Genomic DNA, 27,425 nt, shown 5'->3' on the forward strand with positions numbered 1-27,425 from the left:
TGGGGAGAAGGTCAGCCCGTCCCTTCCTCAATTCCTCCCTTCGAACAGGTTGGGTCCCCACAGTTTCCCCACCATCTGGACGTAGGCCTAGGGCCTCCCAGCGAGTGAGGGCAGGGGCTGAGTCAACGGGATCAGGCACTGGAGTGAAAATTCCTTTTTTGGAAGCCAGGCAGTCACTGCCCAGGCCGGTGGAATCCTTGGGAAGTGACGCAAGCCCAGAGTCAGTGAGAGGCAGGAGTGAGCGCCCCTCGGCCAGGCTGGCCACACGCCTGGCTACAGCCCTCCTCCTCGCCTCCTCTCCTGCTGGCCCGAGGTGGGCAGGGCAGTCAGGAGCTCCTTATATAGGAAATGTTTTGAAGTCACAGCAGACGGCCTGTGCCTGAACACTCTTTGTAACCCTCGCTCTACCAGCAGCGCAGCTCATTCTGGAAGGCAAGAAGGGATAATACTGAAAGTGCCTGTTTTTTTCGCAGTGTGAAAGAAGAGCCTGTGCTTTGAGGAACACCACCTCCTTTCCTTTTGTCTGTCCTGCTGTGGGGCCTGGCCCAGCTTCTCCAAGAACTGGCTCAGACACAGTGAGAGCCCAGGACTCAGCGCCGGTCACAGGGCCTCTCAAAGGGGACTGCAAACTGTCTGTGAAGGGAGGACCGTCCCTGCCGGGAACGGCTGAGCAGCAGCTGGGAGCCCCGGGAAGGGGGTAGGGGAGGGGAGAGTTTTTCTTCCTCTAGGGTTCCGGGACACACTGTGGTGTCTTTCTGTGGCCAGAGTTGGTGGCTAGGGAAGGAAAAGGCCTCCGAGGCATCATTTCTTAATCAGGAAATATTTTTCTTCTAGCATCTGTTCCCCCTGATTCTAGGAACAGCACCCTATTTCTCTTTGGGGTGGCTCCAGGACTCAGTGTGTGGCCCAGCCTGGCAGAGCCACCAGCTGCTGTGTCTGCAGCATGAGGTGTAACCCAGGACATCCAATGAGGGGACAAGGTGTAGCCCAGAGATTCCTGCTGCAGGGCCTGAGGTCTGCACTTGCTTCCACTTGAGGGGGTCCCCCCTCCCTGCAGGGAATCAGATCCAAGAGAGTGGGAGACAGATTCTTACAATGTTGTCTGATTGCCTTCGTCCAGCTGTGCCTGCAGCTAGAGATCCCAGCCACGGACAGGAGGTTCCTCGCAGCTGAGCCAGCATGAGGCACAGCTCCACCTTGGCAACGCAGTGCCCCACCTGGCTGCAGGCAGCATCTGCAGCTGAGGGTGCAGCAGTTGTTTTTTGGTTTTTAAGAAAAAGGCTGGGCCGGGTGTGGTGGCTCACGTTTGTAATCTCAGAACTTTGGGAGGCCCAGGTAGGAGGATTGCTTGAGTCTAGGAGTTTGAGACCAGTCTGAGCAACATAGCAAGACCCCATCTCTACAAAAATAAAAAAAACTAGGCGTGGTGGTGTGCACTTGTAATCTCAGCTACTCAGGAGGCTGAGGTGGGAGGATGGCTTGAGCCCAGGGAGGTCGAGGTGGCAGTGAGCCGAGATCAGGCCGCTGTACTACAGCCTGGGTGACAGAGCTAGACCCTGTCTCAAAAAAAAAAAAAAGGAAGAAAAAGAAAAAAGAGGCTGAAAAAGTAAAGTCCTTTCACTTTCACAAGTGAAAAAGTAAAAGTCCTGGAAGACCTCCACAATTTGAGTCCTTCAGTGTGAGGGCCCCTTTGAGCCTGTTAAAAATCCATGTTTGAAAAAAACATACAATAACATTTTGCAGCTTGTTATTTTTGTGGCACTAATAAAGACTTATGAGAGATTATATCTGTTAGCAGAATATTCCTGGATGAGTTTTGCTTCTATATAAAGTTTTTTTTTTTTTTTTTTTTTTTTTTGCTGTTCTGATAGTTTTGTTTGTTTTGTTTTGTTTGCTTTTCGCTCTTCTGAGAGATAAAGGAGACGCAGGAAGTGTCACACATCTTGAAGGTCATTCTTGCGATGGGTTTATTGCAGGAGATGATGGACCAAATGGCTCTGACACATGCACACGCTCCTGGGCACGCCTGCTGCGTGGTCGCTTCCCATGACCCCCGGGGCCCTCTATGCCTCCCCCCAGGGCACCCTGCCCACTGCCCCCACTTCATGTACCACCAAGCCCTTTCCTTTTCTGGGCACCGCTCCTGAGCAGCGTGACCAGCAGCCTACAAGTGCATGTGGCTCAGAACATGAAAGCATCTTCAACATTCGTCATTGAGCCAAACAAAACACAGTGTTTGGCTCAAGAGCCGGCGACAGCCTGCATCCCTATCCACACGTGAACCGGCCCTTGGCTTGTGACCGGAGGGATGGCCGCTCTTCCTTGTCATCCAGCACCCGGAGCATGTACGTGCCCAGATAGATGAGAAAGTGTCCCGTCACCTGGGCGGAGTAGGACAGGAACCGCAGCAGACTTCTGTGGCAGAGGGAGATGGGGAGGCTTTAGCTTGGGATTTTGGGCCAGTGAGAAACAGACAGGATGGGAATACTTCACTCCCCCCACCAAAAGGCACTCGGAGGAGGCCAGACTGACATTTAGAGTGTGGCTGTCTGAGCACTCTCAGGGTGCACGTGTCCCAGGGCTGGCACAGATGCAGCTGCCGTGGCAGTGGGTCTGGCCAGGAGCAGGTCTCTGTGAGCTCCCTGAGGACCCCCTTGCTGCTGGCCCAAGACCACCCCAAGAAGCACGGCTCCCATGAGCCACCTGAAGTGCGGCCTGCTTGTTGAGTGGCTGGCAAGCTCTGTGTGGAGCAGATGGCTGCACCCGCACAGGTGTGCTGTGTCCTGGGCTTCAGCTGCTGGGCTGTTCTAGGGGCCCTGCTACTGAAATCCCTTCCCTTCCTAAGGTAGTAGCAGGACATTCAGCAGTGACTGAGCCCATGGGGATGCGATAGCCAAGCCTGGGCAGCTGTCTCATCAGGAGGGCCCACTGCCCCCAGCACCCACAACAGGGTCCCTAGCAGGCGGTGCCTGCAGTGTGGGGGCCGTCGTGAGTTCCATGGCTGCTTGTGGTGTCATCGGATTTATCAGAGAATACAAATTAGTAACAAGAAGGCTGAACTTGTCTTTCAAGAAAGACTTTGTGGCCAGGTGTGGTGGCTCATGCCTATAATCCCAGCACTTTCAGAGGCTGAGGTGGGAGGATCGCTTGAGTCCAAGAGTTGGAAGCTGCAGTGAACTGCTGTGCTACTGCACTCCAGCCTGGGGGACAGTGTGAGACCCTGTTTCTTAAAAAAAAAGAAAAAGGGCCTGGAATGTGGTTCATGCCTGTAATCCCAGCACTTTTGGAGACCGAGGTGGGTGGATCATCTGAGGCCAGGAGATTGAGACCAGCCCGGCCAACATGGTGAAACCCTGTCTCTACTAAAAATACAAAAGTTAGCTGGGTGTGGTGGTGCATGCCTGTAATCTCAGCTACTCGGGAGGCTGAGCCACGGGAATGGCTTGAACTTGAAAGGAGGAGGTTGCAGTGAGCTGAGATCGTGCCCCTGCCCTCCAGCCTGGGCAGCAGAGTGAGATTCCGTCTCAAAAAAAAAAAAAAAAAGAAAAGAAAAAGAAAAAAGATTTCGCTGAGGTGGAATTTTGGGTGAGGTTAGCTTTCTTCATCTTACCTTTTTCAGCTGTTGTAACTCTCTTGCCTAACTTTTAAAATCCAAGTGTGAAGCTATTTTCTCCTATCCCGGCAAAAAGGAAAAGACAAAAAAAAGGAAGCTCTCCTGGGAGTCAAGACTCCAACACTATGACAGTGACTGTAGTTTAGAGTCAGCCACCGATGGCTCTGAATGGGAAACTGAGGCCACAGAGAAGCCACACACCCTGGCCCACCTCAGGTGAGGCCGGGAGTCCTCTGAGAGGAGGGCATTTCCCCTTTGCTGTGCTCAGCACAGATCAGAGCAGTTGTCAAGGCCACGGGGGATGGAAACAACACCCTCAAAGAGAAACGGGCGGCCCTGCCCACAGGGACGTGCAGGGGGCACTGGAATGGCAGCAGCTGCAAAACTTTTCGACTTGAAGACCTTTCTACTGCAATCAGCCACTCTCCCATCCACTCCCTCCACAGAGGTTAGTTCTTTAAGGATCAACGGTAAATTTACTGGAGTAGAAGTAGGTGTAGTTAGAGCCCTGGCAATCGTAAAGAGCTTGGAAGCAACCTTCTCATTTTATTTATTTTTTGTTTGTTTGTTTATTTATTTTTGAGACACAGTCTTGCTCTGTCACCCAGTCTGGAGTGCAGTGGTGTGGTTATGGCTCACAGTGGCGGATCTCAGCTCATTCCAACCTCTGCCTCCTGGGGTTAAGCAATTCTCCTGCCTCAGCCTCCTGAGTGGCTGGGATTACAGGCATCCGCCACCACGCCCGGCTAATTTTTGTATATTTAGTAGAGACGGAGTTTCGCCATGTTGGCTAGGCTGGTCTCGAACTCTTGGCCTCAAGTGATCTGCTGACCTCGGCCTCCCAAAGTGCTGGGATTATAGGTGTGAGCCACCACACCCGACCAACCTTCTCGTTTAAAGATGATAAAAGCAAGGCTCAGAGAAGTTAAGGAGTCTGTGAAAGGTCACACAGCTGATTCCTTAGAGCAGGGACTGCTGGTGTCTCTCTCAGTCCCAGGCTCAATGGCAGGGGTGGCACCCAGTTATGGGGCAGGAACACCCAGGAAGGCTCCTTTTGATCACATGGCATTTGTTTGAATGGGTCTGGGGTATGGTTGGATCAGGAATCTGTCTTCTAAAAGTTCTGTTTCCTGGGATGCTGTGCAACCAGTCTGGCCTTCGTCTTTGGGATGACGGTGCCCTGGCATTATGTGGAGAGGACATATGCCCATGCCACATTACTGGTGAGGCTGAAGTTATCAGGAGTACAGGGGATACATGTAAAAGCGTGTGATTCACCAGGGTCTAGGTGACCCCTCTGTACAAACCCGGCCACGACCTCCATGGCTCTGGTTTTAGTCATCATCACCTAGAATTAAGTGCTCTAGTTCTTAAAATGAATGTGGTTCCTCTTTATATTTATTATTTAGCTTTTGTTTCTAATGAATAGTTAGTGGTCTTTGGAAGAAATAAATCTGTTTTGGCTTGAGATTTTCTGTTGTGTGAGATGAGCCTGTGGGATAAGAGTTGACCTCCAGACAACATTACTCCAACTGCCCCTAACAGTGCTAGCCGGCCCGGGAGCCCAGAGGAACAGGGTGGGGACTGCTGCCTGTGCCACACCCTGTGCAGTCTGCAGACCCCCGGAGGTGACCCCTGGAGTGTGTTACCTCAGCAGGCCCTTGAGTCCCGTGCACCGGATGTCGTAGGACACGGAGTACATCTCATACATAGTGGCCTTCACGTTAAGGCAGCCGATGAAGTCCTTGGGGTTCAGCCTGTACAAGTCGAAGGTGACTCTCGCTATTCCTGACCTCTTCGGCGGCGAGCAAGTGGGGACGTGCTGGCTGCCCTGTGACAATGGGGGGAGGGGCAGGCTTCAGGAGCCTTCCTAACCCTCCCACGTCATCACGCTGCTCTTATGCCAGCTTCAGATTCTCCTATGTGTCTGTTTAAGGTCTGTGAGCGGCTCCGTGGCTAATCGATAGAGAGATGCTTTCAGCAGGACCCATTTGCACACACTACGACTGTGTCCAATTAGCCACGAGGCGTCTGTCCCTGATCTGCCTTCAGTTCCGGACTCAGGGTGAGTCTGGTGTGGCGTCAGGGTCTGGATTTTAGGACCCCGTTGCTCAGTGGATAGTTGTGCCCTGATGAGTGGTGGGGACCCACTCGCCCTGGAGGCCACCATGGTTACCTGGTGACAAAAGAATCTCATCTCATCACCATAACACAGTTATAGTAATGGAGAAGCAGGCAGCATTGGTTCAATTTTATGGGGGCTACTGGGTGGAAAGTACCAGAATCATATGGCTGAAGTGAGGGCGGAGTGGGCACCTTCCCAGAGCACCTCTGTGTTTTAATAACCCCCGGGGTTGAGAGCGGACTCCATGGGGAAGCCCAAAGCCATGCAGCAGAACCCCTGGGTGGGAGGAGACCCACCTGGGTGGGAGGAGGAAGTCAGTGACCTCTACACATCCCAGGTTTATAAACAGCACCGGAACAGAATTTTCCCCACAAAATGGTTTAAAAATATGAGAGCAAAGCTGCCCCCAGTACAAATGACAGGCCAGGAGCTGTTCTTTCTGAGTGGCTTGTGCCACATACAGATCTTGCAGCACTCAGGATTTGGGTCTACACAGGGTTACTAGGTCTTGTGAGCCTTCGAGGTTGGGAGCCGCTGAAGCTGTGAATGGTAAATTCACTAATGACAGTGACCTCATGAATGGGAACTTAAAATGTAAATACCCCTAAAATTACCCAAACCCTCCTCGCTGTGGCCAGCCTTCTTTATTTCCCTGTCCCACCATACAGACAAACCCACCTGTGGTTCCAGTTGTAGCCTCTAATTCGGATCATACAGAATTTGTTTGAATAGATCTGGGGTATGTATGGATTAGGAATCTGTCATCTAAAAGCTCTCCCTCCTGTGACACTTTAAAAATATAAGAGAGCAAAGCTGCCCCAAGGTACAAATATCAGGCATTTGTCTTTGACTTGAATTTGTCTTTCAGGAAAGATTTTGTGGCCAGGCACAGTGGCTCATGCCTGTAGTCTCAGCACTTTTGGAGGCTGGGGCAGGAGCACCCCTTGAACAGGGCAGGAGGTTGAGGCTGCAGTGAGCTATGATTGTGCTACTGCCCTCCAGACTGGATGACAGAGCAAGACCTTGTCAAAAAAAAAAAAAAGAAGGAAAAAGAAAATAAAATTTTGTGAGGTGGAATCTTGGGTGAGGTTGACTTCATCATCCTTTTCTAAGCGGTTGTAGCTCCCTCTTATTACTTTAAAAATCAAAGCTGAGGCCGGGCACAGTGGCTCACACCTGTAATCCCAGCACTTTGGGAGGCCAAGAGGAGCAGGTGACCTGAGGTCAGGAGTTTGAGACTAGCCTGGTCAACATGGCGAAACCCCGTCTCTACTAAAAATACAAAAATTAGCCGGGCATGGTGGTGCACACCTGTAATCCCAGCACTTTGGGAGGCCGAGACGAGCGGATGACCTGAGGTCAGGAGTTTGAGATCAGCCTGGCCAACATGGCGAAACCCTGTCTCTACTAAAAATACAAAAATTAGCCGGGCATGGTGGTGCACGCCTGTAATCCCAGCTACTCAGAAGGCTGAGGCAGGAGAAGCACTTGAACCTGGGAGGTAGAGGTTGCAGTGAGCCGAGATCGCGCCACTGCACTCCAGCCTGGGCGACAGAGTGAGGCTCCATCTCAAACCAAACAAACAAACAAAAAAATCCAACCAAACAACAACAACAACAACCCCCCCAACCACCCCCCCCCCCCAAACACACACACACTCAAAGCTGAGGCTGAAGCCGTTTTCTCTCAGCGGCCTCTTGGGGGCGCCAGCGAGCCCTCAGCCGGGAAACGTGTTTGGAAAGCTCAGATCCTGGCGTCAGACAGGGCTTCTCCTCCCATCCCGCGCCTCTTTTTCCGAGCCTCACATCCCTTTCTGACTTTTGAAAGTTTTAATTTTACTCTCCCTAAATGTCTTCAGTCTTGGTTAAAATTATGACGCCCTCCCGCCGCGGATCCGCTGGGGCCTCGCCTGGCGGGGGCTGCGGGGCCGCGCTCTTCCTGAGGGCGCTGGGACCGGGGAGCGAGACACCTGCTGGCGGCTTCCTGCTCCAGCGTTCTGGTCTCAGTCTTAACTGGTTTTGCCCAGAAAGGCCTACAGGTGGCTGGGATCCAGGGAGGTGGTTGGGCAGCCGAAACGGGGGCTGCGAGCCCCCTGGAGCGCGTGGCCGGCGGTGGCATCTACACCCGTGGCATCGACCGCCCCCACCACCCTGCCCTGCAACCAGGTTCCCAGCGCCCACCACCAACTCCTCCCTGTTAGCTGAGTGTCCCCTTTAGAAAAACAAACCCGCCTTTCCCATCTCCTACTGCTGCTGTAACAAATGACCAGCACTTCAGTGGCATGAAACCCACACACCAATGCTGTCCCACTGCCGAGGTCAGAGTCAAAGCCAGGGCGCAGGGCCGCCGTGGGGGCTGCGGGGCAGGCCCGGCCCCTCGCTTTTCCCGGCTTCTTGGGCGCCTGCCTTGGTGGGTACCTCACATCCCTCCTCCTCCTCTGCCTCTGGCCTTCATGCTCACCTGCCTCCCTCTCATAAGGACCCTTGTGAAGACTTCGGCCTCTACCCAGATGATCCAGGACAAACCCCACCCCAACCCCGCCCCAGTAGCCTTCACTTAATCCCATCTGCCACGGCTGAGGATTAAGACAGGGGCGTCTGTCCGGCTGCCTGGGCTCACGCCTGTAATCCTAGCACTGTGGGAGGCCGAGGTGGGTGGATCACCTGAGGTCAGGAGTTTGAGACCAGCCTGGCCAACATGGCGAAACCCCGTCTCTACTAAAAATACAAAAATTAGCCGGGCGTGGTCGTGGGCGCCTGTAATCCCAGCTACTCAGGAGGCTGAGGCAGGAGAATTACTTGAACCCTGGAGGTGGAGGTTGCAGTGAGCCCAGATCGCGCCATTGCACTCCATCCTGGGCGACAAAAGCAAAACTCTATCTCAAAAAAAAAAAAAAAGAAAAAAGAAAAAGAAAAGAAAACAAACAGAGGTGTCTGTGGTCTGCGGGGGCATTATTTTTGCTGTTACACTTTCCTCAAGCAAAAAGCCATGCAGACCAATATTTGCTTTAAATGATTTGTCTAATTCACCCCACAATTAATAGTCTCATCTACAGACATCTCCCCACCTGCTTTTTTTGTGTGTGTGTGAGACGGAGTCTTGCTCTGTTGCCCAGGCTGGAGTGCATTGGTGCTATCTCAGCTCATTGCACCTCCAACTCCCGGGTTCGAACAATTATCTGCCTCAACCTCCCAAGTAGCTGGGATTACAGGTGCCCACCAGCATGCTCGTCTAATTTTTGTATTTTTAGTAAAGATGGGGTTTCACCCCGTGGGCCAGGCTGGTCTTGAACTCCTGACCTTGTGATCCACCCACCTCAGCCTCCCAAAGTGCTGGGATTACAGGTGTGAGCCACTGCGCCCAGCCCTCATCTGCATTAAAGATTACATTTTATTCTAAATATTATGCTTTTATAATTGGTCTGTGGTTTCTTTCCCAGTCAGGAAAATTGTGAGGTTATATATATAATATATATGTATATGTATAATATATGTAGAAGTAAGGAACAGAAAGACGTAAAATGAAACCTACACACTGCCATCCCTTAGAGACCCCATCCATCTCCCACATCTCCCCTCCTCTCAAGAGGTTTTTATGCGATGCGTTTTCCCCTTACTTTTCTCTATTTTTAGCACATGTGTATCTCAAACATTATATTGTTAATTTTGCATATTTTTGAATTATCTGTAAATGATTTGATGTGGAGTTTATCCAAGTGTAATCTGGAGACATCCAGGAATCCTGAGTCCCTATTAAGGGACTGAGAGGTCAAAACTAGGCCAAGCACGGTGGCTTATGCCTGTAATCCCAACATTTTGGGAGGCTGAGGCAGGTGGATCACTTGAGCCCAGGAGTTCAAGATTAGCCTGGGCAACATGGCGAAATCCTATCTCTAAAAAAATACAAGCATTTAGCTGGGTGTGGTGGCATGCACCGGTAGTCCCAATTACTTGGGAGGAGGAGGTGGCCGGATCCCTTGAGCCCAGGAGGTGAAGGCTGCAGTGAACCAAGATAACGCCACTGCACTCCAGCCCGGGTGACAGAGCAAACCCTGCCTCGAAAAAAAAGAAAAAAAGAAAGAAAGGCCATGATAAACAGTAAGATGCAGTTTGCCTTCTTTGTTCTCACAAGAAGTGCTGTTTCCACAGCACATTTGGAAAACCTGCATAACTCAGTGAATCAGTTTTTCTCAATGACCAACGCCTGCTGTTACAAAATCATCCCCAGGAAAAAGGTCCATTCAAAATGGAAGACAGACCGATGGATTCACTGTAACAGAGGAGGCCAACTTCACTGGTATACCTTCAGATTACACGCTGCATCTGACCTTTCTGAAAGCACCTCAACTCACTATTCTGAAACCATGATTTGGTGAGTTCTGGCATAATATAAAAAAAAATCCTCAGTTATCTGAATAGGCTATTAAAATCCTCCTCCTTTCCCAGCTGCATATCTGTGTCAGGATGGATTTTCTTCATACTTCCATCAAAACAATATGTTACAACAGACTGAATATAAAGAAGCAGATATAAGAATCTTCTATTAAGCTAGACATTAAAGAAATTTACAAAAATGTAAAAAATGCCGTTCCTCCATCTTTTTTTTTGGAAAATAGTCACTTTTCATAAAAATATGAGTTAAGTTAACCTGGTGGCTGGTCGTGGTGGCTCGTGCCTGCAATTCCAGCACTTTGGGAAGCTGAGGCAGGCAGATCACAAGGTCAGAAGTTTAAGACCAGCCTGGCCAACATAGTGAAACCCCACTAAAAATACAAAAATTAGCTGGGCATGGTGGCAGGCACCTGTAATCCCAGCTATTTGGGAGGCTGAGGCAGGAGAATCGCTTGAACCCAGGAGGTGGAGGTTGCAGTGAGCTGAGATCACGCCACTGCACTCCAGCCTGGGCGACAGAGCGAGACTCCATCTAAAAAAAAAAAAAAAGTGAGTTCAGTTAATCTGTATTGGGTTATTACTTTTAATGAATTAATACATATTTTAAAATTTCTGAATTTTAATTTCTTTCAAAAATATGCTAATCAGTAACTTCCAAACAATTTAAATTTTGAATATTGGCTGGGCGCGGTGGCTCACGCCTGTAATCCCAGCACTGTGGGAGGCAGAGGTGGTGGATCGCTGGAGCTCAGGAGCTTGAAACCAGGAGTTTGAAGCCAGCCTGGCCAGCATGGCAAAACCCTGTCTCTACAAGAAGATACAAAAATCAGCCAGGCATGGTGGCACATGCCTGTAGTCCCAGCTACTTGGGAGGCTGAGGTGGGGGAGCCCAGGAGGTGGAGGTAGCAGTGAGCTGAGATCGTGCCACTGCACTCCAGAGTGGGCGACAGAGCAAGACTGTCTCCAAACAAAAAGCAAACAAATTAAAAAAAAAACAAAACCACTGGAGGTGGTGGCTCATGCCTGTAATCCTAGCACTTTGGGAGGCCAAGGCGGGTGGATCACCTGAGGTCAGGAGTTCGAGACCAGCCTGGCCAATATGACAAAACCCCGTCTCTACTAAAAAAGAAAAAAAAATAAAATAAAATAAAAAAAGGCTGGGCATGGTGGCAGGCACTTGTAATCCCAGCTACTCAGGAGGCTGAGGCAGGAGGATCCCTTGAAGCCAGGAGGCATAGGTTGCAGTGAGCCGAGATCGCGCCACTGCACTCCAGCCTGGGCGACAGAGCGAGACTCCATCTCAAAAAGCAAGCAAACAAACAAAAAACAATTTTGATTATTGGGAATATCTATATCTATCTATAGCTTATAGTTTCTCGACCTTGACACTACCGACATTGGAGGCTGGATAAGTCTTTGCTGTCGGGGTTGTCCTGTGCATTGCAGGATGTTTGGCAGCATCTCTGGTCTCTACACACTAGATGCAACAGCCTAACATGTCTTCAGACATTAACAAATGTCCCCCAAGGGACAAAGTCTCTGCAGCTCAGAACCTCTGATTGGCACATGTCTATAGAATTTATTGATACAAGCCGGGTGTGGTGGCTCATGCCTGTAATCCCAGCACTTTGGGAGGCCGAGGCAGGTGGATCACTTGAGGTCAGAAGTTCAAGACCAGCCTGGAAAACATGGTGAAACCCTGTCTCTACTAAAAATACAAAAATTAGCCGGGCGTGGTAGTGGCTTGCCTGTGATCCTGGCTACTTGGGAGGCTGAGGCACAAGAAACACTTCAGCCAGGGAGGCAGAGGTTGCCGTGAGCCGAGATCATGCCAAAGGCTGTTTGGGGTCCTCATTAATTTTTAGGAGAGTAAAGAGGTCCTGAGATAAAGTTTGAGGATGCCTTGTTTACTGTATTATCCTGTGAGCTTTTGCTCAGCATAGCTGATGTGTATCCACATGGATGCCTGTAGCTGAACTTCACACATTTTCACAGCTGAAGAGCATTCTGTTCAGGGACCACATTACAGTTTCTTCATGTGTATTTACTTAGAAGTACTTCTATGTGCTGGGCACACGTGTGTGCTGCAAGGGTACATGATTTGTTTCCAGTGTTTGTTCTCACCACTTAGGGCATTGCTGCCATGGACGCTCTAACACACACCTGCTGACGTGGTGGTGTTGGAGTCTCAGGTTCATGCCCAGGAAAGCAGCTGCTGGGTCATAGTCTGTGCCTCACTCTCTGAGATGAAGCAAATTGCTGCATTAAGTAGCTGTTGGCGGTAGTAGAGGAGTGTGTTGCCCTATATCTTAAAAATAAAAAAATCGGCCGGGCGCGGTGGCTCACACCTGTAATCCCAGCACTTTGCGAGGCCGAGGCAGGTGGATCACAAGGTCAGGAGTTCGAGACCAGCCTGTCCAATATGGTGAAACCCCATCTCTCCTGAAAATACAAAAATTAGCCAGGCGTGGTGGCACATGCCTGTAGTCCCAGCTACTCGGGAGGCTGAGGCAGAAGAATCACCTGAACTCGGGAGGCAGAAGTTGCAGTGAGCCGAGATCACACCACTGCACTCAAGCCTGGGCAACAGAGTGAGACTCTGTCTCAAAAAAAAAAAAAAATGACTTGTGCATTGTATCTTGTTTTAAAAAATCCTTCCCTATGTGAGGATGCCAAAGAGAGAGAGCTTAGATTTCAGTCTGGTCTCTAACATCCTTCGTGTTCCCCACCTCTACTGCTTTGTGTTACATCACAGGCAACATCTTTCAGATCTTTTAGGTCTTGCTCCTCATTAATTTTTAGGAGCGTAAAGAGGTCCTGAGATAAAGTTTGAGGATGCCTTGTTTACTGTATTATCCTGTGAGCTTTTGCTCAGCATAGCTGATGTGTATCCACATGGATGCCTGTAGCTGAACTTCACACATTTTCACAGCTGAAGAGCATTCTGTTCAGGGACCACATTACAGTTTGTTCGTGTGTATTTACTTAGAAGTACTTCTATGTGCTGGGCACACGTGTGTGCTGCAAGGGTACATGATTTGTTTCCAGTGTTTGTTCTCAGCTACTTAATGCAGCTTTTAGGTAATCTTTCAGATTACCTTCAGCTCTGTCTAACCTGAGTCTCCATTTACTTGATTTTAGTTGTTATATTTTTCATTTCCAAAAATTCTATTTGATTATTTCAAATCTGTATAGTCAGTTCTTATTAGCTCTTGTTCCTTTTTAACGTATTTTTATTTTTTGAGACAGGGTCTCCCTCTGTCCCTGGGGCTGGAGTGCAATGGTGCAATCATGACTCTCTGCAGCCTTGACCTCCCAGGCGCAAGTGGTTCTCCCGCCTCAGCCTCCCAAGTAGCTGGGACTAGAGGTATGCACCACTACGCCAGGCTAATTTTTGTATTTTTTGGTAGAGATGGGGTTTTGCCATGTTGCTCAGGCTGGTATTTTCTTATTTTTTGTTTTTTTGATATAGGGTCTTGCTCTGTCACTCAGGCTGGAGTGCAGAGGTGTGATCATAGTTCACTGCAGCATCCCAGTCCTGGGCTCAAGTGATCCTCCTGCCTCAGCCTCCTGAGTAGCTAGGACTTCAGGTGTGTAGCGTCTTGCCCAGCTAAGCCTTAAAAATTTTTTTTTTGGTGGAGATTGGGGTTTTGCTGTTGCCTAGGCTGGTCTTCAATTCCTAGCTATTCTTACTTTAGATTATTTTTAATGTTTCTTTGAGCATTTAATTAATTTATTTATTTAGTCAGTCAAATTTAGCCATGGGTGAGCATTTTTAGTACACTAATTTTATACTGTGTGTCTGATGATTCCAACATCTGCGGTCCTGGCAGGCCTGACTTGATTGCTTCTGCTTACTCTCATGAATGTGGTGCCTGAGTCCTTACGTTCTGTGTTTTGATTGTGAACTTGCATTGGAGAACGTTACGAATGAAAACTCTTTGAGGCCAGGATGGACGTTCATCCCAAGCGGAACTGCCTGAGCTCCTGCTAGTTACCTGGGGCACTATCAGTCCTGGAAACGGGGCTGGAGTAAAGAGAATCCAATGAGCAAACCCCTCCATTGATGCTACTCCCCCAGATCTCTGAAAACCGAACTCTCAGCTTAGGGGTTTGGGACTCAGCAATGCCTAAACCCTCATGAGGGCAGCTTGTGGCCCAAATTCCCAGGAGAGAGCTCTAAGATTCCCTGCTTTACGCAGACCCTCACATCTCACCCCCTGACTTTGTGTCAGCTGGAGGCTGTCTCCTGTCCTCCCAGCATCTGTCCCTGAGGTCCGTGGGTGCTCACAGGTGGGGGAACCCCAGAGGAGATGCCTGGGGAACTGCCAGCTTCAGTGTTCATGTTCCTCTCTGGATGCTGGCCTCAACATTTTAACCACTGAGGATTTCTCTTTCTTGGAGATCAGTTTATTATGTGAAAAGATATTTTGATATTGTGCTTTACATTTTTAGGCATTTTATACTGAGAAGGTTTTTTGAGCTATATCATCTATAGTTTTCCCAGAGACCGAAGGCTTCATTCTGTCTCTTTACTTTTCTAAATCTCCATATTCAAACATGCACACACATGCACACACACCCCTCTCCCTAACTTCCTTGATGGTGTTTACTTCTCCAGCCTTCTAAGAACAGAGATGGTGAAGAGTTGCCAAGTCAATTCTGTGCATTTACAGGATCTGTAGCTACTCACTGGCCAAAGCCTGTTCCTTGGAATTATTTGCTTTATATCAAATAGCCTCAGTTCACAGAGAGACTAAGTTTCCTAGAAACACTTGTAAGAATCCCTTTGAGGGCAGTGGATCCAGTTGTTAGGTGAATACAAAGTGCATATTTAGAAAGTGGAGAAGTCGGCCGGGCGCGGTGGCTCACGCCTGTAATCCCAGCACTTTGGGAGGCAGAGGCGGGCGGATCACGAGGTCAGGAGATCGAGACCATCCTGGCTAACACGGTGAAACCCCGTCTCTACTAAAAATACAAAAAGTTAGCCAGGCGTAGTGGCACGTGCCTGTAGTCCCAGCTACTCCGGAGGCTGAGGCAGGAGAATGGCGTGAACTCAGGAGGCGGAGCTTGCAGTGAGCCGAGATCGCGCCACTGCACTCCAGCCTGGGCGACAGAGCGAGACTCCGTCTCAAAAAAAGAAAAAAAAAAAAAAAAAAGAAAGTGGACAAGTCAACACCCAAGTAGGGCACGCACTTTTGTAGGTAAAAAGTCTGCCCAGTAGCTGTTTGGGTTGCAGTGTTTTTGCTTACCGGCATCCACTTCTGTCCTTTTTCCAAGATCATGAAATGCGTGTTGTCTCCCAAGGTCTGAAAGAACTCTTCTGTGTCCACCACGGTGCCATCTTCCTCCAGCACCAGAGTGACCAGTCCGGTGGCGATGACGAGGGCATCCAGAGTCTAGGTGTGCAACACACCAGAGAAATGGAGTGAAGCCAGGTATTTCCATGTGACCAGCCAATGACATTTATTAAGTTACAGTTTTCAAAAGTGTTGGGCTGATTCTGATAAAATTTTAATGGTAAAGGTAACCTTGACTTGTGTCTATGACTCAGTCTTTGCTCAGAAACAGGGAAGTGAAGAATGTTCTTTTTAAGATGGGGACCCACTATGCTGCCCAGGCTGGAGTGCAGTGGCTATTCACAGACACATTCATAGTGCATCACAGCCTCAAACTCCTGGGCTCAAGCAATCTTCCTGCCACAGCCTCCAGAGTAGCTGGGGCTACAAGTACATGCCATTGCATGCGGCCGGGAAGTTAAGATTTTTAATGGATCTGTCTTCTTAAGATACATGAAGTAATGATTACATTAAATAATATTTGTAATTTCTAAGATTACCTATTTACTTAGATGAATAAAAAGAAAGCTCTTGCATGTTTGCTGCTGTAAGAGCCGCAGCCTTGTGTGCGTAGCTGAGTGTCTCTCTTGCTTCAGAGACTGCATGTTGGATGCTTGTTTCTTGTTTCCATGGGTGCCTGAGTCTGAGTTATGCTTCTCTGAGAGGCTGGGATTCTTCCTTATTTGGTGGTCTAGGACACTGTTCTAGATCCTGGCCTTTACAACCAAACCCAGACTTCCAAAGTCGGCTCCATCCCTGCATCCTCCCTTGTCAAAGAAACAAAGCAACATTCTCCATTAGTGACTGTTTTAAGGTTTTTGTCTCTGTACCTCAATGTTTTACGGTACAGAGATATAATGTTCCCCTTGATCATTTATACCTAACCTTTAACTCTCAGAGTCTCTGAGGCCAAGAGAGGGTCTGATGAGTTTAACTTGCTGTTTCTCCTTCTTTCTTTTCCTCCTCTTTTAAAAACAGCTTTACTGATGTATAATTCACATATCATATGATCCACTCTTTTAAAGTATATGGTGCAGTGGTTTTTGGTATGCTCACAGAGTTGGACCACCGTCACCACAATCAATTTTACAGCACTTTCATCACCCAAGAAAGAAACTGGCATGCACTTGGGAGGTTGAGGTGGGAGGATCACTTAAGCCCAGGAGTTTGAGGCCAGCCTGGGCAACATGGCAAGACCCTGTCTCAAAAACAGAAAAAGAAAAAGAAACTCCATAACCACCAGCAGTCATTCCCAATTTCTCTCCCCGTTTCCCCCCAGTGAGATGCTGCTTTTCTTGACCTTTCTGTGCTGGCCCTGGCTTAGAGCCCAAGACCATGGCCCTGTGTGAGTGCAGGGCACCCCTGTGGACTGGGGGAGAGGTGCGGGATGTGGGGCACCTTGCTGATGAGCTCCTGCAGGCTGCTTGCCATCACCCCACGCCGGCTGCTCCTGTCATGGTTGGAGACCCGGAAAGGGCGAGCTGGATGCATGAGCGGGGTGAGCAGGATTCGCTTAGTCTGTGATCCCATAAATGTCAGGGGCCTGAAAATGGAGGTGAAAAGTAAAACTTTTTAAAAAGAGTCTGTCAGAAGAAGTGTGAAAGTATATAAAAATAATGCATTTTTAATATTTGCATCTAAAAGAAAGAAATTCAGTTGTTGGGATTACTAAAAATTATATATACAAGTGTACACATAATTCCAAAGAAGAAACAAGTAACACATCAAGCCAAAAAACACATCCATCTTTATTCCTATTTTACTAGAACATCCAAAGTCCTTGCTGAAACTCTTTGAGAAGGAATGGTTAGGGAATTCAACTCAAACAAGAAATAAGAATTATATTCTGCAAATATGGGTGGGAGATTTAAAAAATCCAAAAGAATGATTTCTAGTGGCCATGAAGTAGTTACGCAGAGTTAGAGACTCAGTGCTCTCAGACATGTGCACATAGCTACATGTTTATACAGTAAGGGTAAGCCAGAAATCAATTCAAAAGTGCAATATTGGTCACTATAGCAATCGATGAAGTTTCTGAAATCAACTTAGGAGGAACCAAGAACAGCAGAACCACACTTAGAACTGTGGCTGGAATCACAAGAAAGAAAAGACCTTCAGGGCTTACATCACAGGACACTTTGGAGTAAGTCCACATTTATCAAAGAATTAATTCAAACATTTACTTTTTTTTTCTCCTTTTAGATACAGGGTCTTGCTTTGTTGCCCAGGCTGGATTGCAGTGGTGTGATCTCAACTTACGGCAGCCTTGACCTCCTGGGCTCAAGCGATCCTCCTGCCTCAGCCTCCTGAGTAGCTGGGACTATAGGTGCAAGCCACCATGTTTGTCTGAGTTTTGTATTTTTGTAGAGACAGGGCCTTACTTTGTTGCCCAGGCTGGTCTTGAACTCCTGGGCTCAAGCAGTCCTCCCTCCTGCCTCAGCCTCCCAGATGAAGCTTTTGATAGCAATTTAAGAAATGCAAAACCTGCTGCGCATGGTGGCTCTCATGCCTGTAATTCCAGTACTTTGGGAGGCTGAGGCAAGAAGATAGTTTGAACCCAGGAGTTCGAGACCAGCCTGGGCAACATAGTGAGACCCTGTCTTTACAAAAAAATAAAAATAAAAAAAAATTAGCTGGGTGTGGGTGCAGCTATACTCTCATCTACTCAGGAAGCGGAGATGAGAGGATTGCTTGAGCCTGGATGAACCTAGAAGGTCAAGGCTGCAGTGATCCAAGGTTGCACCACTGTACTCCAGCCTGGATGACGTAGTGAGACTCCAACTGAAAGAAAAAAAAAAGAAAAGAAAAGGGAAACTGCCTTCAACACAGGATTGCATGCTTTTAAACCAAAAAGCACGAAGGCATGAAATTTTATAAAAATTCACACAGGTGCCCTGCTGCTGTCACTAGAAGGGGGGCCAGTAGAGCAACATGTAGAGTTTTCACCCAGGACCGCAGACTTTTGTTTGTTTGTTTGTTTTGAGATGGAGTCTCGCTCTGTTGCCCAGACTGGAATGGTTCAAGCGATTCTTCCGCCTCCTGGGTTCAAGCAATTCTCCTGCCTCAGCCTCCTGAGTAGCTGGGATTGCAGGCGTGCACCACCATGGCCAGCTAATTTTTTGTATATTTAGTAGAGACTGAGTTTCACCATGATGGCCAAGCTGGTTTCAAACTCCTGACCTCAAGTGATCCACCCACCTCAGCGTCCCAAAGTGCTAGGATTTCGGGCGTGAGCCAGCACTCCTGGCCGACTTTTTTACATTCAGAAATAGATTCATAACAAAATGATTGCAAATAACACAATCAGAAATCAGCAAGCGTTCAGGTCTTACCTAGAGCCAGGCACCGTGATAGTGGCATCTGTGTGACCTCATTGAATCCCCATGCCCCCACAGAGCAGGACTGGACACTCCCCTCACCCTGGAGAGCACCCACCTTCCACAGGTGCTCAAATTAGTGGCTATTTGGACAAATGCTTGTACACGGACATTCAAGAGAATGAAATAAAGGGTGTAGTTTCAGGACAACCTTGAAAAAGACACAAAGTGAGCACATCACTGCTTTTTGACTCTTAGAGCAGTTTTTCTGGATTAACTCACTGAATGCTAAAATACTAGGGAACACCTGCACGGATTGCCAATGCCCGTCACCTGCGATTTGGCACTTTATGACACACAAGCATCTATCCATGCTTTATTTTCTGTACGGATAAAGACTTCTTTGTTATATTTCCTGTAATACCTAGCTTAGTTGTAGGCACATACATTTTAGATACTATGTTATCTAAGTTAAAGCTCTACAAATGGATCCAAGTGAAAATTCAATGACTTACCAAATTGTTTGTAATATAAAAAACCGATAGTTGGCTGGGTGCAATGGCTCATGCCTGTAATCCCAGCACTTTGGAAGGCTGAGGCAGGAGGGTCACTTGAGCCCAGGAGTTAGAGACCAATCTGGGCAACATAGTGAGACCCTCATCTTTACAAAAAATAAATTTAAAAAAAAATTAGCCAGGCGTGGTGGTGCATGCCTGAAGTCCTAGCTACTTGGGAGGCTGAGGCAAGGGGATTGCTCGAGCCCTAGATTGGGGCCACAGTGCACTCCAGCCTGGGCAAAAGAGTGACACTGTCTCTAAAACAAACAAACAAACAAACAAAAAACAGACCAAAAACCTGAGAGTAGAGTAACAAGCTGGCTCTCAAAAATCGCCTTGTTGAGTTCACACTACCAGCTTGATCCCAGTTTTAGGCTTTCCATAATAGTGAGTGTTTGTGCCTTCTCCAGGTGCCTCACCAACAAAGTGTCGTTCTAGAACCAGACCAAGGTCATTGGCAAGAATTTGGTCTGGAGTATCCTTAGCCAGGATGACATCAGGGCCTCATAACTGCTGGCATCTGAGCACCACGGCCAGCAGTGTATTAGCAATTTCAGCTCTTGTTAATGTCAGTTCAATTTTTGTTTGTTTGTTTTTGGAGACAGAGTCTCGCTCTGTTGCCCAGGCTGGAGTGCAGTGATGTGATCTGGGCTCACTACAGCCTCTGCTTCTCGGGTTCAAGCAATTCTCCTGCCTCAGCCTCCTGAGTAGCTGGGGTTACAGGCGCCCGCTACCATGCCTGGCTAATTTTTGTATTTTTAGTAAAGAAAAGGTTTTCACCATGTTGTTCAGGCTTGTCTCGAACTCCTGACCTCAAGTGATCCGCCCACCTTGGCCTCCCTAAGTGCTGGGACTATAGGTGTGTGCCACCATGCCCATTAATTCAATATTAATTAATATTAACAAATTATCCTCACAACCTTGCAAGGAAACTATTGCCCCACTTCACGGATGAGAAAACTGAGGCTCAGAGTGGCTTCTCCAAGTGGGCCAGTCAATAAGGGAAAAAGATAAAACCTGATCCCAGGTCTGTCCAAAGCCAAGACTTTTTTTGGTTGTGGGAGCAGGTTGTTTTGTTATCCATCCTCTGAACTTCAAATCTCAAGCAATAAACATCTATCCAGAGGGCTGTGCGGAAAAGCTGCTCTATGGCTGAAAGCACAGCAGCGCTTCGAGTTCATGCCCTCAACGCCTTTCCCTTCTGGGTAGACAAAGTTGCTACACAATTTGTTTTCAATGAGGCAAGCCCGAGGGAAATGTGCTGGGTTGGGGTTCCGGACCTGTCAGAATGACCCGCACACGTTTGCCAGGGACCCACCAAGCCAATCAGAGCCTCGCCCGGCCGGGCTGTGCACCAACACGGCCCCAGGACTGGCACACAGCTTCTGAACTGTCACCTCGATTAAGAGAGTGACGCAGGGTTCTCAGTTACACAATGCCATAAGCAACACTGCTGTGCTGACACCACGGGGAATTCGCACACACTCTCACTCCTGGTGACCCGGGGGGAGAGGGCGGTGAGGACGGGCTGTGTTACATTTCACATTCAGAACCCTGGCGTCGCCTCCACCTCATCATAGCAGCTGAAATTTAAACTAGCTGAAGTCCCCTCAAGGAGGGTGACAGAAAGGCCCAAGTGCCACTGGATGCCAAACCCTCGTGTGTGAGAGCTAGCGCCTTGCCTTACCACTCCTTGGGATCCACCTTACAGTGAAACCTAGGCCTGGGGAAAGCAGGAGGCGAATCGTCAGGGCAGCAAAGGCTAGACCAGGGTCTGAATCCAGCTCCAGCTTCCACCCAGCGGTGCGGCACCTGGCCAGAAGACGCGGCTCCCACAAGAGAGAAGGGCCCGGCCTCAGCAGCGAGAAAGAGCCTCTCTTCGCCCCCAAGGCAGGAAGTCACCACAGTCTTGCACAAGGCTTCTAGCATCTGTCTCACGGAGTCTGGCGGTGCATCTCCTACTTTCCCACAGCGCCTGTCAGCACGCCATCTATTTACTGAGTGAAAGATGCTAGGCCAAAATCAGAGAAATGAGAGAACATGGTCCATGTCTTCCAATGCTAGGTCCAGCCCCAGTGGTCAAAGGCGCAGCCCTGGCCCTGCATCTCCTCATTGGACGAACATGCTCACGCCTTCGTAAGCACCTGTGCTCCAGTGACCTGGCCCAGATGATTAATTCCAGGTTCCTGCGGTCTTTACCTGTCTGACAAGATAAGATCTGGCAACCATTTCTGGTTCTCCTTGCCTTCACCTGCCCTCAAGATTGCCATATTCAGTGAAAAAACACCTATTGTTCTCACCTGTAGCATTTCCAAACCAAGAGCTGTGTCACTGCTGGAGGAAAGGCTGGTGGGGGCACAGAGGACAGGAAATTTACACCCCACCTTCTTGTCAAGGAGGAGGTGAGTGATTTCTGGGTAAAATTATGTAAAATCAAGGCTGTCTCATATGCAACACAGAAAGGGGTTAAATGAGATGTTCTGCACGCCAGGCCTATGTACACCAGGACCCTACAGGTACCGAATCTGCTGCTACATGAACAAGCCACCGTCTCCACCCAAGTCACCTCCAGCCCGCTGAGTAGAGTCATCTCTATCACTGGCCATCAGCACCGTGCCTAAAAGCAGGGCCACTGAGCGGCCCTAGGATCCTGCGTTTAGACACACCACACATGAGAACTGCCGCTCCTAATTCCTGTGAAAGTAGGGGCACACAACCACAGGAAACAGAAAGGGAAATAACCTTCTAACAGGGAAGATATAAGGAAACAGTTTGTTTAAGGAAATAGGCTGTTTCACAGAAATCCAGAGAGGAAAAGTCAGACTTCATAGAACGCTGTGAAACGGCATGTCTCTCAGGAACAGGTGGGAAGGGAAGGTTTTGTATTCTGCCCCGAGGGAGGCAGGGCACCGCCAACTTCCAAAAGTGTGTGAAATACACCAACAAGCCACAGACTGACAGTAGACCTGAACTCTTCTCCAGTAAAACAAACCTGAGCCGTACAGAGAATTAAAAAGCTTTCTTTACATGCCACCTATGGAGGAAAAGGGCCCAGTATTAAGGTCTTCCTCAAAGTGAAATATTTTGGTGTCATGGGTGAGGGGGCAGCAGTACAGGCTGTGTAAAATAGTGCCCGGGAATATTCAGGGGGAGTGATGGCTGAGGGAACTCTGCATCTCATCATTAGGAAGAAAAGGAGGCAGCCACCGTGGGAGGAAGAAGCAGTACACAGGAATTGGACAGAAGCCAACCGAGCACTGTCACCAAGAGCAGCAGGGAATGCCAAGGAGGGAAGTGTGAGGTGAGGTCAAGCACAGCCACGCAGAGAAGGAAGGGAGGGCTGGGAAAGTGCTCCACAGGCCTGGAGAAGAGTCCCTGAGCTGTAGAGACAGCATCAGAGGATGGTGGCGTCAGTGGCAGGAAGCAGAGAAGCAAGTGCTGCCTCGACGAGACTTCCTGCTGCCCGGCTCCCCTAGGGCTCTTGGACATGACATATGCAGGTGGGAGCACACCTACCCCCCAGATGAACTCGCCCCGACAAGAACTGCCTGGCTCATGGCTCAGTTCTTCGCAAGCTACCTAAAGGCTTGACATTATCAAGTTTTCAATACATGACCATGAAGTCTTTGAACACTTTGCAGCTTCGTTAAAATAAGAATTTAAATTCAAGAAGCAGAAAGCTGAGAGATTGACTTGTAGCATACTTAATTCCTTACTAATGTCACTAAGAAGACTGGTGAAATTTGTACTGAAATAGCAGCACAAAACCTAGAGTTCCTTGTTCAAGGAAAGGAAAAATGTGCTAGATAGCTATGAAAGCAGCCGTTTCACACGAAGCTTATAACATGTACCAGCTTCATAACAACTTCAGCGTTTGGCAGGAATGTTATCACTGGCAGAACACAGGAACAGAGCAGACTTTGTCTGTGACAGTCAACCTGCATGTGGACCTCCTTGATGTCTGGAGCTTTGTTGTGAGACCTCAGGCTGCTTTCCTCAGGACCAAGGCCCCTAATGATTCCAGCTGACTAACAAATGCCTGGGTTAAGGTTTCACCACTGACTACAAGTACCTGATTTTTAAAAGTTGTGCACATTGATTAAGTTCTTTCCTTGGTAAAATGTAGTTACTAATAAAGACAGAATTATGACATGCTGGACCTGGTTTAAATTAAGGAACCCTGAGAGGAAGCAGAAGTCCAGCAAGAGCACAATTAGCAAATGTGTTAGGACCTGGCCTCTGGCTCTTTTGCCCGGACAGGGTTTTAGAGAGGGGCAGGGAAGAAAAGGCGTTTTCCCTTCAACAAGAATTACAGATTGTTTTCTTCCAGTTTAGTTTGGTAACAGGTAGATTTCACAGAATGACAGTAGTTCAGCCTGGGAGCAGGTAGATTTCGCAGAATGACAGTAGTTCAGCCTGGGAGCAGGTAGATTTCAAAGAACTGCAGCAACAGCTTGTCCATAACAGGTAGAGTCATTCACTCCTGGGACGAGCCAAGCTGGAAGGAATGTGTCCTAGGAGACTCAAGGTTTCCCAATGTTTCATTTGTCAACAGCTCATAAGCAAGTCACTTCCACTTCACACGACCTCACAGAGACCCCACACAGATGCATTTTGGATTTTGGTGAGCTGTTATAATAGTCAGAGGCAGGGACAGGCTCAGCCTGAATCCTGCTCAGAGGCCAACCAGGACTGGTTAGCGCGAGTCAGCCCACACCTCCTTCCCCCATGCTCCGGAGGAACAGTGGGTGTGTTGTGAATTCACTGGAAAAGTGGTTGGAAGGACGCATTCCAAACTGCTAAGACCTCCCCTCCTGGAAGTGGGACTGTGGTGTGGATGGTTCTGGAAGAACGCAAAAGAAACAGGGCCCTGACCTTTAGGCCTAAGCGTGTTAATGACCATACACGAAGCAGGTGTTTCTCAGCGTCCCCCTGCCACCGCCCCGACTTGTACTGTGGGCTTATTTTTAAAGAGAAAGATGCTTCTAACCTGCAGTGTCTACAACAGCTCCCATTTAAGAACCCGGGATCGGAAGCTCATAGATTGCGTTTTGTAGCCGGACCGCTCCCTTTCACGCATGTAGTCTCTGCCCACCACACGTAGCACACACACTGGGACCCGGCGCCGCTGAACGCCTGCACCTTCAAGCCCGCAAGTGGTTCTCTATCCTTTTCCAGGTACTTGATCTTCAGAGAAACACGATCTCCCTCTTAGACCTTACTTTACAGTTGCTGCCACGCAATGACTTAGGATTTTACCAAGAATTGGCTTGGGTCTGTTGGGATATGAATATTAACCCAAGCAGGAAAATAGCCAATGCTGCCTGTTCGACCACGAGCGGGTGCGAAGCGCAGGGAAGACTCCTCAGGGTCCACCCGCCCCTTGTCCCCCCTGCTCCCCAGGCAGCGTCTCCGCCCTTGGACCCGGAGGCAGGAGGAGCGCTTCTCCCGGCACCACCAACCTAGCGGGCTCCGCCGGACGGTCGGGGCCTCCCCTCGGAGACCAGAGCCCGCGCTTCCAGGAGGGGCCAAGCCTGGGCCCGTCCCGCGCCCAGCTCCCGTTGCGACTTCCAGGACCCCCAGAAGCCCGGTCCCCTCGCACCGCGGAAGCCTTGCTCGGGGTTCCTGGGACCGGACCCTCTTCTGCGCCCGCGACTGAAGCAGCGGCCAGAGATGCATGCAGCCACTCGCCAGTTGTCACCTGGTTTGCAGACGCCCGCGCACCTCGCAAGAGCCACACCTGGTACCTGCGCCCAGCTGCAAGAGGGTGAGGAGGCGCGGGACGGGATTGGGCTCTGCCGGCGGGCGCGGCTGGACGGCTTGGGCACCAGTGGGGCGGATGGGTGTGTGCGCGGGGTCGCGGAGCGCAAGAGAATGCGGGGAGCAGGGGGATGAGGGGAGCGGGGTACGGTACGAGAGGCGCACAGGGGAATATGAGGCCACCGAACGCAAGGCGATTGGAAGCGCACGGCAATCAGGGGGACGCGGGGCACTCGCCTGATGAGGGCTCCTGCATAGTCCCGGGCGGCCTCCATGGCGCGGATCCCCTAGCGGGCCTGGAGGCCTGTCTGCATGCACAGCCTCTTAAAGTGCGGCGGCCCCGCCCCCGCCCGCCTGCCAGCCCCGCGAAGGCCTGACTGGCGCAGGGGAGGACGTTTTGGCACGAGCTCTCCACCGCCGAGGATAGCGACTTCGCGCTCTGGGAGCCCTCGGTCGTCCCTGGCTCCCGCAGCCTGGAGCCGCGCGTCCTTCGCTGCCTTGGGCGGTACCGAGGACCTTGGAAGCCCAGATGTTCCGCGGGTCTCTTTTGGTCACTTGCCAGCCTGTTCGTTTTGCACTTCTGGGGGTCGGGGCAGTTGGGGTCATCACCAATCCTGGCAGCATCACTTTGGCCGCGGAAAGACGGGTGTGTGGATTTTAAACCCAGGCCACGGGTGGGGCAGGTGAGGAGACGGATGTGAGCGCCACTTGCCTCCAGCTCTGGAGTCCCCCAGAGCCCAGCCCCAGGCTCAGCGAGCCGCTGGTTCCCTGCAGGGTTGCGGAAGCTGCCGCAGGCACCGGGACCTGCAGCCCTTCAGGTTCTCCGAGGCGCCTGGGCTTCCTGCCCGCTGCGCTGCTCTCAAGGCCATGTCATGAGCATTTGGGGACAGTGAGAAGGGCATGCAGAACGGGAGGGGAAAGGAACCTTTGGACTGCATGAATTGCCTTTTAGCTGTAGTAAGGGACCCTCGCAGAGTGAGGAGGCAAAGAGTGAACCCCGCTGGGGCAGGGGGACTTCCGTCCACACCCTGCTGTCATGGTGGTTCCCATCGGAAGATGCAATTAGGGCCTCTGAGACCTCCGAGGAAGGCGGGCAGTTACAAGGGGTTCCCAGAACCCCTCACTACAGGACTGAAGAGGTGGGCTCAGTGTTGAGGGGTGGGTCTCGGGCAGTAAGAGGTGTAACTTTCTGGGATGGAGGCTTGCTAGGACATCCTCTCGTGCCCAACTGCTGACTGCCGCCTGGAAACAGCGTTTCGGGAGCTGCAGCGGGACCCTCGCCGGCTCCTCCTGAGCCCACCTGGTTTGAGCAGACTGACCTGATCTCTTAAGACCTGACCCTATGCCTGCCCTCTTCCTCCGCTGGCTCTCAGAAAGGGTCACCGTGGTCAACAAGCCTTGTGACTTGCAGGACTGTTGAAGCCAAAGGCAATTGCCTTCCAGAGTCAAGGACTCCGCCTACTGGGAACACCCAGCTCCAGGCTCACAGGGGGCAGCTTCCCCCAGAGGCACTGAGCGGACACAGCTTTAGGAGGTCATTCACTGCCCCTCCCACTCACAGTCCCAATCTGATGGATGAGAAAATGGGTCCAATCAATTCAGGTCAACTTACCTCTAACCTTTTTATTGTGAAAAAGTTCAAATATAGAGATACATAGAAAGAACAGGGCTGAGGGTGCTGGCTTACATCTGTAATCCCAGTACTTTGGGAGGCCAAAGCAGGAGGATGGCTTGAAGCCAGGAATTTGAGACCAGCCTGGGTAACACTGTGAGACTACCATCTCTACACAAAAATAACAATAATTAGCCAAGCATGACGGCGAGCACCTGTAGTGCCAGCTATTCAGGAGGCTGAGGAGGGAGGATCACCTGAGCCCAGGAGTTTGAGGTTGCAGTGAGCTGTGATCATGTCACTGCACTCCAATATGGGCAACAGAGTGAGACTTTCTCTCTAAAGAAAGAAAAAAAATCTGTTTGTGTGTATATATCTATCTATCTATATATAAGATAGATAGATAGATAGATAAGAGAGAATAGTACAATGAGCACACTTACACCCAGCCCCTGGATTCAACCACTGTTAACATTTTGACATATTTCTTTGTTCTTTATATTTGTATTTGAACCCTTCCAAATTAAATCCTTCAGCTTGCATCTCTGGAGAAACAAGGACATGATCTCATACATAACCATAGTGACATTATCACTTCTAACAAAATAAAAATAAAGACCTGGGCACTGAGTGTGGACATGGGGGTGGGGTGGGGACTAGCGAACATTTCCAGGCCATGGTGATGGCAGAAGGGACCCAGCAGGAGATCAC

At 49.7% G+C, this 27,425-nt stretch overlaps 1 protein-coding gene across 1 annotated transcript; it reads right to left on the reverse strand.

The window, feature by feature from the left end:
* Positions 1-372: 372 nt before the first annotated feature.
* Positions 373-25,580, reverse strand: CIDEA (cell death inducing DFFA like effector a). The gene is made up of 5 exons (XM_004059198.4): positions 25,340-25,580; positions 16,867-17,011; positions 15,382-15,528; positions 5,263-5,444; positions 373-2,415 (listed from the first exon to the last, which is right to left on the reverse strand). The coding sequence occupies exons 1-5, from the start codon at positions 25,375-25,377 to the stop codon at positions 2,268-2,270; spliced, it is 660 nt and encodes a 219-aa protein (XP_004059246.1). The 5' UTR covers positions 25,378-25,580; the 3' UTR covers positions 373-2,267.
* Between the last annotated feature and the right edge of the window lie 1,845 nt (positions 25,581-27,425).

The sequence above is a fragment of the Gorilla gorilla genome, chromosome 17, assembly GCF_029281585.2.
Source record: "Gorilla gorilla gorilla isolate KB3781 chromosome 17, NHGRI_mGorGor1-v2.1_pri, whole genome shotgun sequence".
Lineage (NCBI taxonomy): Eukaryota > Metazoa > Chordata > Mammalia > Primates > Hominidae > Gorilla > Gorilla gorilla.

Bases quoted from the DNA above. Each gene is read 5' to 3' on its own strand.
- CIDEA (XM_004059198.4), bottom strand. From the start codon at position 25,377: ATGGAGGCCGCCCGGGACTATGCAGGAGCCCTCATCAG. The intron at 15,529-16,866 runs GTGCCCCACATC...TTGCACACCTAG, and splicing joins TGCAGGAGCTCATCAGCAAG to ACTCTGGATGCCCTCGTCAT. The intron at 2,416-5,262 runs GTAACACACTCC...CCTCTGCCACAG, and splicing joins GGACTCAAGGGCCTGCTGAG to AAGTCTGCTGCGGTTCCTGT.